This window comes from Stegostoma tigrinum, chromosome 25 (genome assembly GCF_030684315.1).
Source record: "Stegostoma tigrinum isolate sSteTig4 chromosome 25, sSteTig4.hap1, whole genome shotgun sequence".
NCBI lineage: Eukaryota > Metazoa > Chordata > Chondrichthyes > Orectolobiformes > Stegostomatidae > Stegostoma > Stegostoma tigrinum.
This window is the reverse complement of record NC_081378.1, coordinates 19742063-19755706: the sequence shown is the minus strand read 5'-3', so window position 1 is coordinate 19755706 and position 13644 is coordinate 19742063. Positions and strand designations below refer to the sequence as shown.

The 13644-nt window shown below is 40.5% G+C and overlaps 1 protein-coding gene across 1 annotated transcript in view; it reads right to left on the bottom strand.

Annotated features, from left to right (window-relative positions):
* The window catches only part of shank3a (SH3 and multiple ankyrin repeat domains 3a), a 730589-nt gene that overhangs the window by 325800 nt on the left and 391145 nt on the right, over positions 1-13644 (bottom strand). The window contains exon 14 of the mRNA XM_059654527.1: positions 7174-7287. Within this exon, the coding sequence (XP_059510510.1) occupies positions 7174-7287 (114 nt within the window). The remainder of the gene's footprint in view (positions 1-7173; positions 7288-13644) is intronic.

Genomic DNA, 13644 nt, shown 5'->3' with positions numbered 1-13644 from the left:
ATGCATATTAGACTGCACTGGGGATTCTTCAGACCACAAACTGTTTATAAATCTTCCTAAATGACTTAAGACTGTAGATTGAAAAGCAGAGTTTGTATCTCAGATACAAAGCTAAGTAATATGAAATCCTCTGACCCATACAAAGCAGTGCTTCTCTTTGAGAGAAGTGAATGGCATTTCAAAACAGCAATTCAAACAATGCTTGTTTGAGGAATAATGGATTAAAAAGCTTTGTTACACAATAATTAAATTATTTAATGAGTCTGAGTATAATGCAAACTGCATGAAAAGGATTTAATTCCCACAACATCAATGGCATATTAATAGCCAATATTCTGCAATAGACTGAGGTTTGTTTGAATTTTATTGAATCTCAGAAACTAATGGCAGAGAAATAGGCCAATCAGCCGTGGAAATGACCATACAACTCTCTGTAAATAAATAAGAGGAAGAGATTAGTGAAAACAAATCTAGGCTCCTTACAGTCAGAGGCCAGAGAAATTATAATGGGGAACAAAGACTTGAAAGAAAAAAAACTCTAGTGCATAGCACTGTCCTGCTATTCCTGGTGTCAGTCGAGAGAACCTTGCTGCACTCCCTCTATGGTAAGTATCTCCCTTCACAAAAGAGAGCACAAATACTTTCCCAGAAATGTCAGGGAACCGAGGGTTTAGTGACAGGGTGGATTTGAAGTTAAATGAGTATTGGTAAGATAATAGTGATGGGGAAATTAATGGGGTTAAAGACCGGCAAATCCCAAGGGTTTGATAATCTACATCACAGAGTACTGAAGGAAGTGGCCCTGGAAATATTTGGTACTTTGGTGATCATCTTCCAAAATTCTACAGACTCTGGAGCAGTTCCTACAGATTGGATGACAGTCAGTTAGCCCTACTATTTAAAATGGGAGGGAGAAAAAAACCCAGAAAATTACATCAGTGACAATGGGAACTGCAGATGCTGTAGAATCCAAGGTAACAAAGTGTGGAGCTAGATGAACACAGCAGGCCAAGCAGCAGCTCAGGAGCTTCCTGAGATGCTGCTTGGCCTGCTGTGTTCATCCAGCTCCACACTTTGTTATCCAGAAAATTACATAACAGTTTTGTATAATTTCAGGAGTGGGTAAAATGCTAGTGTCTGTTATAAAAAAATGTGACAACAGAACACTTTGAGAATATTAATGAGATATTAATGAGATTGGACAAAACCAGTACAGGTTTATGAAAGGCAAATCATGCTCAACAAATCTACTGGAGTTACTTTGAGAATGTAACTGGTAGAATAGATAAGGGAGAGCAGTGGATATGGTGTATTTGGATTTTCAGAAGGCTTTTGATAAGGTTCCTCCTAAGAGGTTAGTGGGCAAAGTTAAAGCACTTATGATAGCTAGTAATACATTGGCATGGATCAGGAATTAATCTGCTTACAGGAAGAAGAGAGTAGGGTTAAAAGGTCTTTTTCTAAGTAACAGGCAGTGACTAGTGGGGCGCTGCAATGATCAGTGCATAGGCCCCAAAAGTTCACAATAAATGCAATATTTTCAAGTTTGCTGATATCACAAAACTATGCAGAATTATGAGTTGTGAGGAGGACACAAGGAGACATTAAGTGATTTAGCTAGGTTGAGCGAGTGAGCAAACACATGACACATTCAGCACAACATGGCTAAATGTGAAGTTATACACTTTGATGCGGAAAAACAGAAAAGAACAATATTATTAAATCGCTACATATTGGGAAGCGTGGATATACAAAGGGATCTGCCGGTCAATGAAAGTGGAAAGACAGGTGCAGCAAACAGTTAGGAAAGCAAATGGTATATTAGTCTCATTGGAAGACAACTTGAATTCAGAAGTAGGGATATCTTACTGTTGGTACGCAGGATCTTGGTGAGATCACACCGGGAGTACTGCATACAGTTTGGTCTCCCTACCTAAGAAGGGAGATACTTGCCATAGAGGGAGTGCAGCAAGGTTTTCTCGACTGACACCAGGAATAGCAGGACAGTGCTATGCACTAGGGTTTAGAAAAGTTAGAGGTGATCTGATTGACGTATATTAAATTCTAACAGGACTGGACAGACGAGATGCAGGGAGGATATCTTCCCTGGATCTGAAGTCTAGAACCAGGAGACACTGTCTCTGTATTTCGGGTATATCATTTAGGACAGAGGTGAGGAAACATTCCTTCACTCAAAGGATATTGAGCCCATTGAATTCTCAGCCAGAAGGCTGCGAATGCTGAGTTCCTGAATATATTCAAGAAAGAGACTGGTAAATCTTTAGAATTTAAAGGCATCAACGGGTATGTGAAGAAATATGTTTTTGCTTGATTTCGTGACAAATTTGTTGAAGGTACAGCGAAAGGTATACACAAGTTTCTGCACAAGTTTCATACCTAACACAATGTAAAATTGTTGTGATTGGTGGAGGCTAATCAATGCAGCCCCTGGACATTGTTTCAAGAAATCCACATGACTAACATCACTTGTTGAATCAATGGCCTTTCATCCATAAGGTCAGAAGTGGGGATATTTACTGATGATTGTACTGTTCAATTGGTAAATTTTCAGGTAATGGTAGAATCTGTGCTTGCATGCCACAAGTCCTGGATAATATTCAAGCTTGGGCTGATCAGTGGTGAGTTAAGAGGAACATTGGTGAAGAATGACAATTACATCGGACTCGTAATACAAAATCCTCTGGGGATATGGACTTAAATCCCGCAATGACAATTTGTGGAATTTAAATTAAATTAAATTTCAATAAATAATTCTGAAATTGAAAGCTATTTTCAATATTGGTGACCAATGACTGCAATAAAACCCCATCCGTTCGTTAATATCCTTTGGGGAAGGAAATTTGCATCTTTATCCAGTCTGGCCTATGTATGACTCAAGAGCAACAGCAATGTGCTTGATTCTTAACAGCCCTCTAAAATGGATTAGCAAGCCACTCAGTTCAATTAGGAATGACCAGCAAAATATTGGCCTTGACAGCGATGCCCATATCCTATCAAAGCATAAGAATATGAACAAATGCTCAGTAATGACCGTATTCAACTGAAGATAAATTACTCACTTCTGCTTTGCATTCAAGGATATTACGAATGCCAAATTCCCCACCATCAACATATTTTGGCCACTTGTGACCAGAAACCTAACATGATTAGCCATAAATCACTGCAACTATAAGACCAATTCAGAGACTGAGTATGAAAGCCTCATCTCCTTATTTAAAGTCTGTCTAACATCTGCAAGCTTCAACAAAACATAAGAATCTTGACACCATCTAGAACAAAGCATCCCATTGAAATGAACATAACTACCACGTTGAAACATTCGCTCCCTCCACTAGTGACAGATATTAGCAGCAGTACCATAAGTAATATTCACTCAATAGCATTGTGAGCTGTTATATACCTGAGGACTAGATTTATTGGACATCTTTCAATTCAGTATACTGTATTCATTGCTCATAACACAGTACCCTCTAAATTAGTGAGACAGAAAGCAGACTGGGTGATTCCTGCTTTGTGTAAGGCTGCTGTTCAAACTGCCCCCATGATCCCAAAGTTCCAGTTGCTTCTCATTTTTGATTCACCACCTTGTGGTCATGATTAGGTTTTTGGCTTCAGCCAGTTGCTTAATTCCACTGAAGCTCAATACAAGCTTGTACCTCATTTTATGGTTAGACACTTACTGCCATTCTAAGACTCAACAATGAGTTCAACAACTTCTCTGCATTTTGAATTTTTTTTTGCCAAGTCCCAGTCTCCATTTTGTTTTCATTTATTCATTTTGAGGTAGAGCTGTTCATTATTCTGCTGAAGGATTATTGCATCGTTACGATTTAGTTAGAGTCATTCAGCAAAGAAACAGCTTCTTTGGCATACCCTGTCTGTGCTGACCAACACCAAATTGCACTAATGCCATTTACCTGCACCTGGTCCATAGCCAACTATGCCCTTGCATTTTAAGTGCCCATCCAGGTGCTTCTTAAACATTGTGAGAGTGCCCACCTCTGCCACCCTCTGAAGCAGCATGTCTACCACCCTCTGGGGGGGGGGAGATTATTCTTCAGACCTCTTCTCAACCACTTACTCCTCACCTTAAACTTTTGCCCTCTTGTCTTAGACACGTCTGCCATCAATAAGAGATTCTCACAATCGACGCTAACTAAACCACCCATAATTTTGTATATTTCAATCCCCCTCATCACTGCCAGTCCTGGTGAATCTTCTCCAAACCATCTCCAGTGCAATCATATCCTGCCAATAGCATGATGACCAAAACTGCACAAAGCATTCCATCTGTGGCCCAATCAATACTCTTTCAAGTTGCAAAAACACTCCTCCTGCTCCTTTATTCTATTCTCTGCCTAATGAAGATAAGCATTCAGTATATCTTCTTAGCCAATCTATATACCTGTGCTGACACTTTCAAGGATCTATAGACTTGGACAATAAAGTCCGTGCTCCTCAGTACTCCCTAAGGACCTACCATTCATTGTGTAAATCCTTCCCTTATTAGACTTCCCAAAATGCATCATCCCACATTTATGAGATGTACAGTTCTGCCCAATTTACCAGCTGATCAATAACAGACCACAACACAAGACCATTCTCCTCACTACTAATAGCACCATCAACTATCATGCCATTTGAAAACTTATTAACTATACCTTCTACATTAACATCCAAGGCATTAATGTATCTTACAGATGGCATGGGTCCCAGCACTGACCCCTATGGCACATTGCTGGTCACAGGTTTCCGATCACAAAAGCATCCCTCCACTATCATCCTTTGCCTCCCGGTTGTAAGCCAAATTTTGGATCTAGTTTGCCAACTTTCCTTTTCCCACAGGCCCTAACCTTTTGGATCAGCATTCCATGTGGGACCTTGTCAAAGGCCTTACCGACCTCCATGCAAACCACAACAAGTGCACTAACCTCATCATTACATTTTCATAAAGCAATTAAATTAGTCAGGCAGGATCTCCTTCTTGTAGACTGGACAATTCCTGATTACTTCCTGCTTTTCCAAATGTTGATTAATCCTGTCCCTTAGATTGTTTCAAGTAATTTCTCTGCTGTCAGACTAGCTGGTCTGTAATTACCTGGCCTGTCCCTGCTGCCCTTCTTGAACAAAGGAACCACATTAGCTATGCTCCAGTCATCCAGCACTTCACTTGTGGTTGGTGGTTGGTGACATTTTAATCACCTCTACCAGGGCCCCAGAAATACCTTGCCTCCCCTCCCAAAGTAGTTGTCAAATCCTTAAAGGAGTAGGTTAAAAATTGTTCGCTGTATCTAACACCATCACAAAAGTGTAAAGCCTATGCCAGGTAAAGTTCTGTGCAAGTCATGATACATTGAGAAATGAAAAAAGGACTCATTGAAACGTGTAAAGATCCAATATTTACAAGTTGTTAGACTATAGGTAACCACAGGCAGGCTATTATCCTTGAGGTTGGTTGGCTCGCTGAGCTGGTTTGTTGTTTTGCAAACATTTCGTTACCGTGCTTTGTAACTTCCTCAGTGCAGGATGTTACCCAGAACGGTAACGAAACATCTGCGGAACAACAAACCAGCTTGGCGAGCCAACCAACCTCAGCACCCACAACCCGAGCTATAGATCTACTCCAAAACCTTAGAGGCTATTATCCTTGTAACAGTGAAGATTGTTAAAATGTTCTGCTTACTCAAGAAGCTGTGAAATTAGATAAGAGTATATCAATCCCATTAAGAGTATATGGTCCAGTGGGATTATCACTGGACTGTTAATGCAGAGGCCCAGGTAATGTGCTGGGGACCTGGGTTTGAATCCTGCCATGGCACTTGGTGGAATTTTAATTCAATAAATGTCTGGAATTAAGAATCTAATGACAGCTATGCTGATTGCTGGAAAAGCCCATCTGATTCATAAATATCCTTCAGGGGAGGAAAACTGCCATCCTTACCTGGCCTGGACTACATGTGACTCCAGACTCACAGCAATGGGGATTACTCTGAACTGCCCTCTGGGCTTTAACTACTGCCTAGCCAGCAATGTCCTCATCCCATGAATGAGTACAAAAAAAGTCCCACTGTCAATGGAAGGGAGGAACAGCACTGGAGCACAAATTCTGAAGGCCCTTGGATAGCAGTGACTTAAAGCAAATTCAAGGTACCAATGTGGAAGAAGAGTTAGGTAATTAGTGACCAATCAGATGGACAGAAATGACATTTTACCCAAAATGGCACATAATCAAAATGGACACAGAGATGACATCAAGACGACATCACCAATCTAAGGAAACCTAAACAGGTAAATAGAAAGCCGGACATAACACCAGCGCTTCACCGGAGGCTCACTGATGATGTTATCTAGAACGGTGACGAAACGTCTGGAAACGAACCTTCCAGCTCGGCGAGCAAACTCCCATCCAGGACACAAAGTGTAAAATAAGAATTTGTAAATCACTGTGCACAAAGCATCATTAAGTAGAATATAGTACAAAGGATGAACCGCAACCAAGAGACACAATGCTGCAGTTAACTAGACATTAAGGATGGGTGTACGACAGCAGGGGCTAGGCAACACAGTCATAACAAATCCTCATTTATAAAACTGGTGACTGGTTATAGGATACCACAGCTCAGTACCTTCCAAACATCACACAGAGACATACGTTGACTGCACACGGAGGATCATCACCTTGGTGAGAGATGTTCTTTGGCCTGCCTGAAACTTGTTGGTCTTCCAGAACCAGGATTTGAACTTGACTGAGTATCAAAAATTGGCACATTCCAAGATGCAGGACTTAGGTGCGGAGGGATGCACTAAAGCTTAGGGCAGCTGCTGCCAAGGCGCAATGGAGAAAGACCACTGTCTGAGGTCTTTCTGCTGAAGTTAAATGCAGGTATGTTCAGTTATCAGACCCTCCCAGTGTCTCAAATGCATGTAAATATAATCTGGTTCCAGTAAGAAATGCCTTTGGTTTGTTTGGATAGACAGAAACTCCAATGTTTGTTTCCCTGATATGTTACTGAACAGAACAGAACTGCGTTTGTGGCTATGCACGTGCATGAAGATATTTTTAATGAATAAAGTATATCTTTGAAACACAATAAACAGCTCAGCACTTTCCAGATGATTTCAGTTGGCAGGAAGTGGAGTAGCCATCCTTACCTTGCCGTGCATTGTACTGTCTCATTTGCACCTCCTCCACACATTCTGCAGCAAACCAGCCAGTTCGACCTTTCACTGTTCCTTCCCAGAATCCTCCCTCACCGATGCTTAGCACTGCAAGAGAGAAAGAAGTGATATGTTAGCATTAGGACTACCTTGAAATGAACTAAATCTGAAGTAGAGTCAACGCGTGGTCACTGTCACGCATATTGTTGAGAATCACTGACAACATGCTTCACATGTATAGTTACACACACGTGTCATTGGGAAAAATCACTAAAAAAACAAATATTACTTGGAAATGAATGTACTGATCATAGTGGGACCCCATTTTGAAGTATATTTTAACTATATTCGATGAGCTGGACCAGTATATATCATACACAATTTTTATTGTATTTCTTCCTTGAGAAAAAAGACGCACGCACATGCAGGCGCGCACGCATGCACACACACACACAAACACACACACACACAAACACACACACACACACACACACACACACATGTGAGCATGGTCCACCACCCCAGATCAACAGGCAGATCATGTTCATAGGATGATGTGATTGAATTTAACACAATAGGCAATTTTGGATTTCTGAATATGGTATATGTTTGAGCTACCATAGAAAGTAATCAAGTCATTTTTTTTAAAAAAAGAACCTTCAAGGTACAGGTGCATTCCTGGAAATTTCAGTGGTTCTCTTGTGTCTGTAACTATCCAGAGAAGATAATGGTATCACTGCAGTCCATGTAGGGCAGCTACCATGAGGAGATTTCAAGGGTTTTGACTCAGTGGCAACAAAGGAACAGGAATGGAGCTCCACTTAGATGATTCCAGCTGATATTACTCCCAGAATGAAATTTGGCTTAACAGATCATTCAAACTAAAACAAATGCAGTCTTTCACTGAAACATACGCATGCTAGGATGTAGATTTGGTTTGAACAATAAAACACAGGTTTATTGCACAAGTGAAATAAAAACTAAAGGAAACAAACCAAGCTTTCTAAATGTATCACAGATTGAAAGATTTGGTCGAATTTCAAACAAGTGGCATGTGATGCACTGTAAAACAAACTCCCATCTTCTACCAACACCATTACTTTACAGTTAATCAAAATTCAGAGAACTTCCTTCCCTTATGAAATTTGTATCTTTGACTTCACTTTCCAATCTTTGGGTTTTCCTACGCGAAAAATCAATCCTTGATTATTCTGAACCCAAAAGATTATTTCTTCCAATGCTTTTTCTATCATGTTGTAAAACCACACAATATAAAACAAAATCTATTAACACTCCAGGAGGCAGATAATGGTGGAAAACCATGGTTCTGAGAAGATTGACCAAGTTCATAATTAAACCAATTTTAAAAAAAGACCAAATTTCACATGCCACTTGTTTGAAATTCGACCAAAAAAAACTACATGCCTCCCCAAAGAATAATGAAAATGTATATTTAAGAGGTACTTTCATTTCCCAACAAAAAGTCTTTTCAACCTTTTTTCTACATCACATTAATGTAGTAATATATTGACATTAAACATACAAAATTGTTATGGCAACCATATTTGACAAAACTCTATCTCTGCATCACCTACAGCATCTGCCATTTCCCTTTCCTGACACATGAATAATTCTTAAATTATACAGCTGTAAGATTAAGCTCCACCAAAATAGCAACACATTCTTGCTCCAAAACCTTCCCATAAAAATCAAAGGAGCATTTTCCATATAAATAGAAGTTTCTTTCATATTGTTGGTGATGTATGTTTCAAAATGATGTTGAACCATATACTCCTGTTGACATCAAGATAGCAAATGACCAAAGTGTTAAATCAATGGTCCCTCGCAAAACTGAAGTCAATGGAAATCAGGGGGTAAAAGACTTTGCATTAATTGGATACATACCTAACACAAAGGGTAATGGTCCAAAGGCCAATACTCCTGCTACCATGTGGTCAGTTATTGCAAGTAACAACACAGGTCATTCAACCACCCACTTCACTCTCACATCCCACCACCACATTGCTCATTCAAGCCTCCCTAAACAGCACCCCCAAAGGCAGCACTGGCATCAACAGCCAATTTGACAGGTTTTGTATAATTCAACTCTGCTAAAACTGATGCAGTTGCCTGCAAAACTTTCACATCGCCAAAGGCACATGCTGTAGATTGACTCGTAATGCCTTTAGGGAGGGAATTCCAGAATTTTGTCATGGTGACAGCGAGAGAACAGCGATATACTTCCAAGTCTGGATGGTAAGTGGCTTGAAGGAGAAATTGCAGATGGTGGTATTCCCAGGTAACTGCTGCCCTTGTCCTTTTAGATGGAAGTGGGTGTGGGTTTGGAAGGTGCTGTCTGAGGATCTTTGGGGAATTTCAGCAGAGCATCTTGTAGATAGTACCCACTGCTGCCAGTGAGCATCAGTGGTGGAGGGAGTGGATGCCTGGGGTTGTTGTGTCCCACACGTGGCTGAGATGGTGTCAAGCTTCTTGAATTTGTAGGAGCTGCACCCATCCAGGCAAGTGGGGAGTACTCCACTGCTCTCTGACTTGTGCCTGGTAGATTATGTACAGCCTTTGGGGAGTCTGGAGGTGAGTTCCTACCACAGTATTCCTAGCCTCTGACCTGCTCTTGACACCACTGTATTCACATGATGAGTCTAGTTGAATTTCTGGTCAATGGTAATGAAATAACTCCACAAAGGTCGGTATTTTGTCACCAAGCCACCCTTTATTTACGCATGCGTTGTACATGACACTGACCCAGCTGGCTCAGAGCCAGCTTCCAGAGTGAACAGAAGCCTTGGCACTGCTGTTTATATCTGTCAGACTGGGTTCCTTGGTTGGACCAGATTAACAGAGCTGGGGCTGAGATGCAAATGGAGTTTAATGCAGACAAGTGTGAGGTGATGCGCTTTGGTAGGAGTAACCAAAAGGCAAAGTACTAGGCTAATGGTAAGATTCTTGGTAGTGTAGATGAGCAGAGAGGTCTCGGTGTCCATGTACACAGATCCTTGAAAGTTGACACCCAGGTTGACAGGGTTATTAAGAAGGCATACAGTGTTTTAGCTTTTATTAATAGAGGGATCGAGTTCCAGAACCAAGAGGTTATGCTGCAGCTGTACAAAACTCTGGTACGGCCGCACTCTGAGTATTGCGTACAGTTCTGGTCACCGCATTATAAGAAGGATGTGGAAGCTTTGGAAAGGGTGCAGAGGAGATTTACTAGGATGTTGCCTGGTATGGAGGGAAGGTCTTACAAGGAAAGGCTGAGGGACTTGAGGCTATTTTCATTAGAGAGAAGAAGGTTGAGAGGTGAATTGAGACATATAAAATAATCAGAGGGTTAGATAGGGTGGATAGGGAGAGCCTTTTTCCTAGGATGGTGACAGCGAGCATGAGGGGGCATAGCTTTAAATTGAGGGGTGAAAGATATAGGACAGATGTCAGAGGTGGTTTCTTTACTCAGAGAGTAGTAAGGGAATGGAACGCTTTGCCTGCAACGGTAGTAGATTTGCCAACTTTAGGTACATTTAAGTCGTCATTGGATAAGCATATAGACGTACATGGAATAGTGTACGTTAGATGGGCTTCAGATTGGTATGACAGGTCGGCATAACATTGAAGGCCAAAGGGCCTGTACTGTGCTGTAATGTTCTATGTTCTAACAGCCCCAATCAAGGAACTCATATTCCATAATATCCATCTGGCTGGCCTCCAGGTAACTCCCAGGATGTGGATAGGCAGGAGTAAATCCAAAATAGCAGGTATGTTCACTTCTCTAGTGCTACTTGACTTTGTCCAAGTGGACTGCTCTCTTGTGGAATGACACACGACTGAGATGATTGACCTCCAACAACCAGAACCATTACCCTTTGTGTTAGGTATGAATCCAATTAATGTAAAGTCTTTTACCGTGATTTCCATTGACTTCAGTTTTGCGAGGGATCTTTGACTTAACACTTGGTCATTTGCTATCTTGATGTCTTTTGAGTTCACTTCTCATCCTGACCTTAATATCAGTAAAAAGGCGATGGCCCCCAAATTATCTTGTTGTTCTGGAGAATTAGCTGTACACATAACAAAGCTCTTATAGTACACCTACAACATTGACATTTACTGTACAAAGTGGAAAATGTTCCATCTGCAAAAAGTAATAAAAATCCAGTCTGGTCAATTACTGTTCTGTCAGCATACACTCAAACATCAGCATAGTGATGGAGGGGGTGCTAACAGTGCTATCAAATGGGATTTACTCACTAATAACCAACCATCTAACCCCAGATATCATTACTGCCTTGGCCCAATTAAGCTAATAAATAGGTATGAACTGTTGACATATTACTCTACTGGTTAAAACCCAACCCTTTTCTAGAACTACAGACACATACATACACATGCAGACAAACAAAAAAGAACAACATTGGTGTTACAGATGGAGTATTAAAAAAAATTGGGATAACAGTTAAAGGACACCAATCATCAGAATTTAATGGGATGTTTGTTTTATTGCCAAAGTTCTTCAGTTCTCTGATCCTTTGCTTCATGTTCCTTCACTTCGTAGAAGGCACACAGTGACTAATTCACACATTATAAAGTCTCTGGTTTATTGGTTAAGAGCAAGCGCTTACAGCAATTGCTGGGAGATTCAACTGACTTTCTTTAGCTTCAGGTATTTTACTGGAGAGACAGACATACACCACATTGTCCTCCAGAGGTCTGATGTTTTCTCACTGGATTGTTCACAGCCGCAAGTTATCTAGCTGTACAGAAATAATGAGTTGTCATCAGGTTGATGACGTTTGACATCCACACTAGTCATCATTCCACAAACCATTCAGTAACCTGTTGCTGACTAAATTTCAGCTTGTATACACAGTGCAGTCTACGTACACCTTCCCTCACTACTTGCAAGGCAGTGGTGTAACCCCGACTTGTAATGGCTTTCATTGACTTGCTTGGTGAAAGCACAGCAATTCCTTCTTTAAGCTTTGCTGTAAAATATCCTTCTCCTCATTCAGTCTACCATCAAGAATAATGTAAAATAAAAAGATGCAGTGTTTAAACTTGGTTCATACCTTAAAAATGGTCACTTTATGAGTGGTCAGCAGAATGTAGATAACCCAAATTTTGCTTGGTATTATCACTTTGATGTTTTAGTGCATTAAAGATGCTAGATAACTTTACATTGCTATTTATTCAGGACATGAATAAACTAATATTTGGAAACTGAGGGAATCAAGGGACATGAGGATAACAAAGAAATCCTCAGAACCTTGCTTTCATGGCTTTCACAGCCATTATACATGTTCAAATGATGTGGAGGTCCCGGTGTCGGACTGAGGTGCACAAAGTCAGATGTCACACAACACCAGGTTATAGCACAATAGGTTTATTTGAAATTACAACGTTTTAGAGCGCTGTTCCGTCACTTCACTGCATTTCATCTGAAGAAGCAGCAGCACTCCAAAAGCTTGTGATTTCAAATAAACCTGTTTGACTATAACCTGGTGTTGTGTGCTTTCTGACAATGAAGTATTAATTTTTGTAATGTGAGGAACAAATTGGGTGGGGAAGTTGAGTTAGAATTTCAGCCATGACCTCATTGAATGTGAAGAAGATTTGAGGGGTCAAATGCTCCAATTTCTTACCTTCACTTTCATGGATACTGATGAAATCAGCCTAACATTGAAATGCTGGGGCTGTCATCTTCTGAGAATTATTTAAAATTGTAAAGAAGCATTGATTCTTTTGCAATGAGACTCATGCTGGCAATGATTATCTGATAAATGTGTAGTTTTGGACATGATTAAAAGATCAATCCCTGGGATTTGTTGTACTGTCCTTTCTAAATTTCACTGAATGTCTCAGACAGCTAAATCAATAAAACTATTAAAGCCCTCTGATCAGTCCATTATTAAGTAGGATCATTCAACGCACTGATTCATCCACTACTGGAGAAGAATGAAGTAAAGAAAGGGAAGCTCAGATCTGAACTTAAAACATACTCGAGGTCCAGGCAATTATTTATGTAACAGCTGAGGAACTGGTTTAGAGCCTAAGTACAATCTACTGGACCTGAGCAACACCTCCAGAAATCCAACTATTAATCAGTTACTATAAACAAACACAGCTCTAAGATGCAGTGAAACATAGGTACAGGACAAAGACAATCAGCCCCTTGAATTCTTTCCATGAAGAAGTTATGCAAAAAGCATGTACATTATTGGCCAGGCCTCATTTATAGTATTATAGCTGTAGCAAGTCAGGACTGTGGACAGGAGACTGAGCAGAATAAGAAGAACTGTACCAGGAAACATCCGATTTGTATAGAATCATAAGATGATTTCAGCATCCGAGGATGCTATTCAGCCGACTGTGTCTACACCAGCTCTTTACAATAGCAATTCAACAAGCCTCATGCCCCTTTCTGTGCATGTTTTATAATCAGGCTGTTCAGAGATG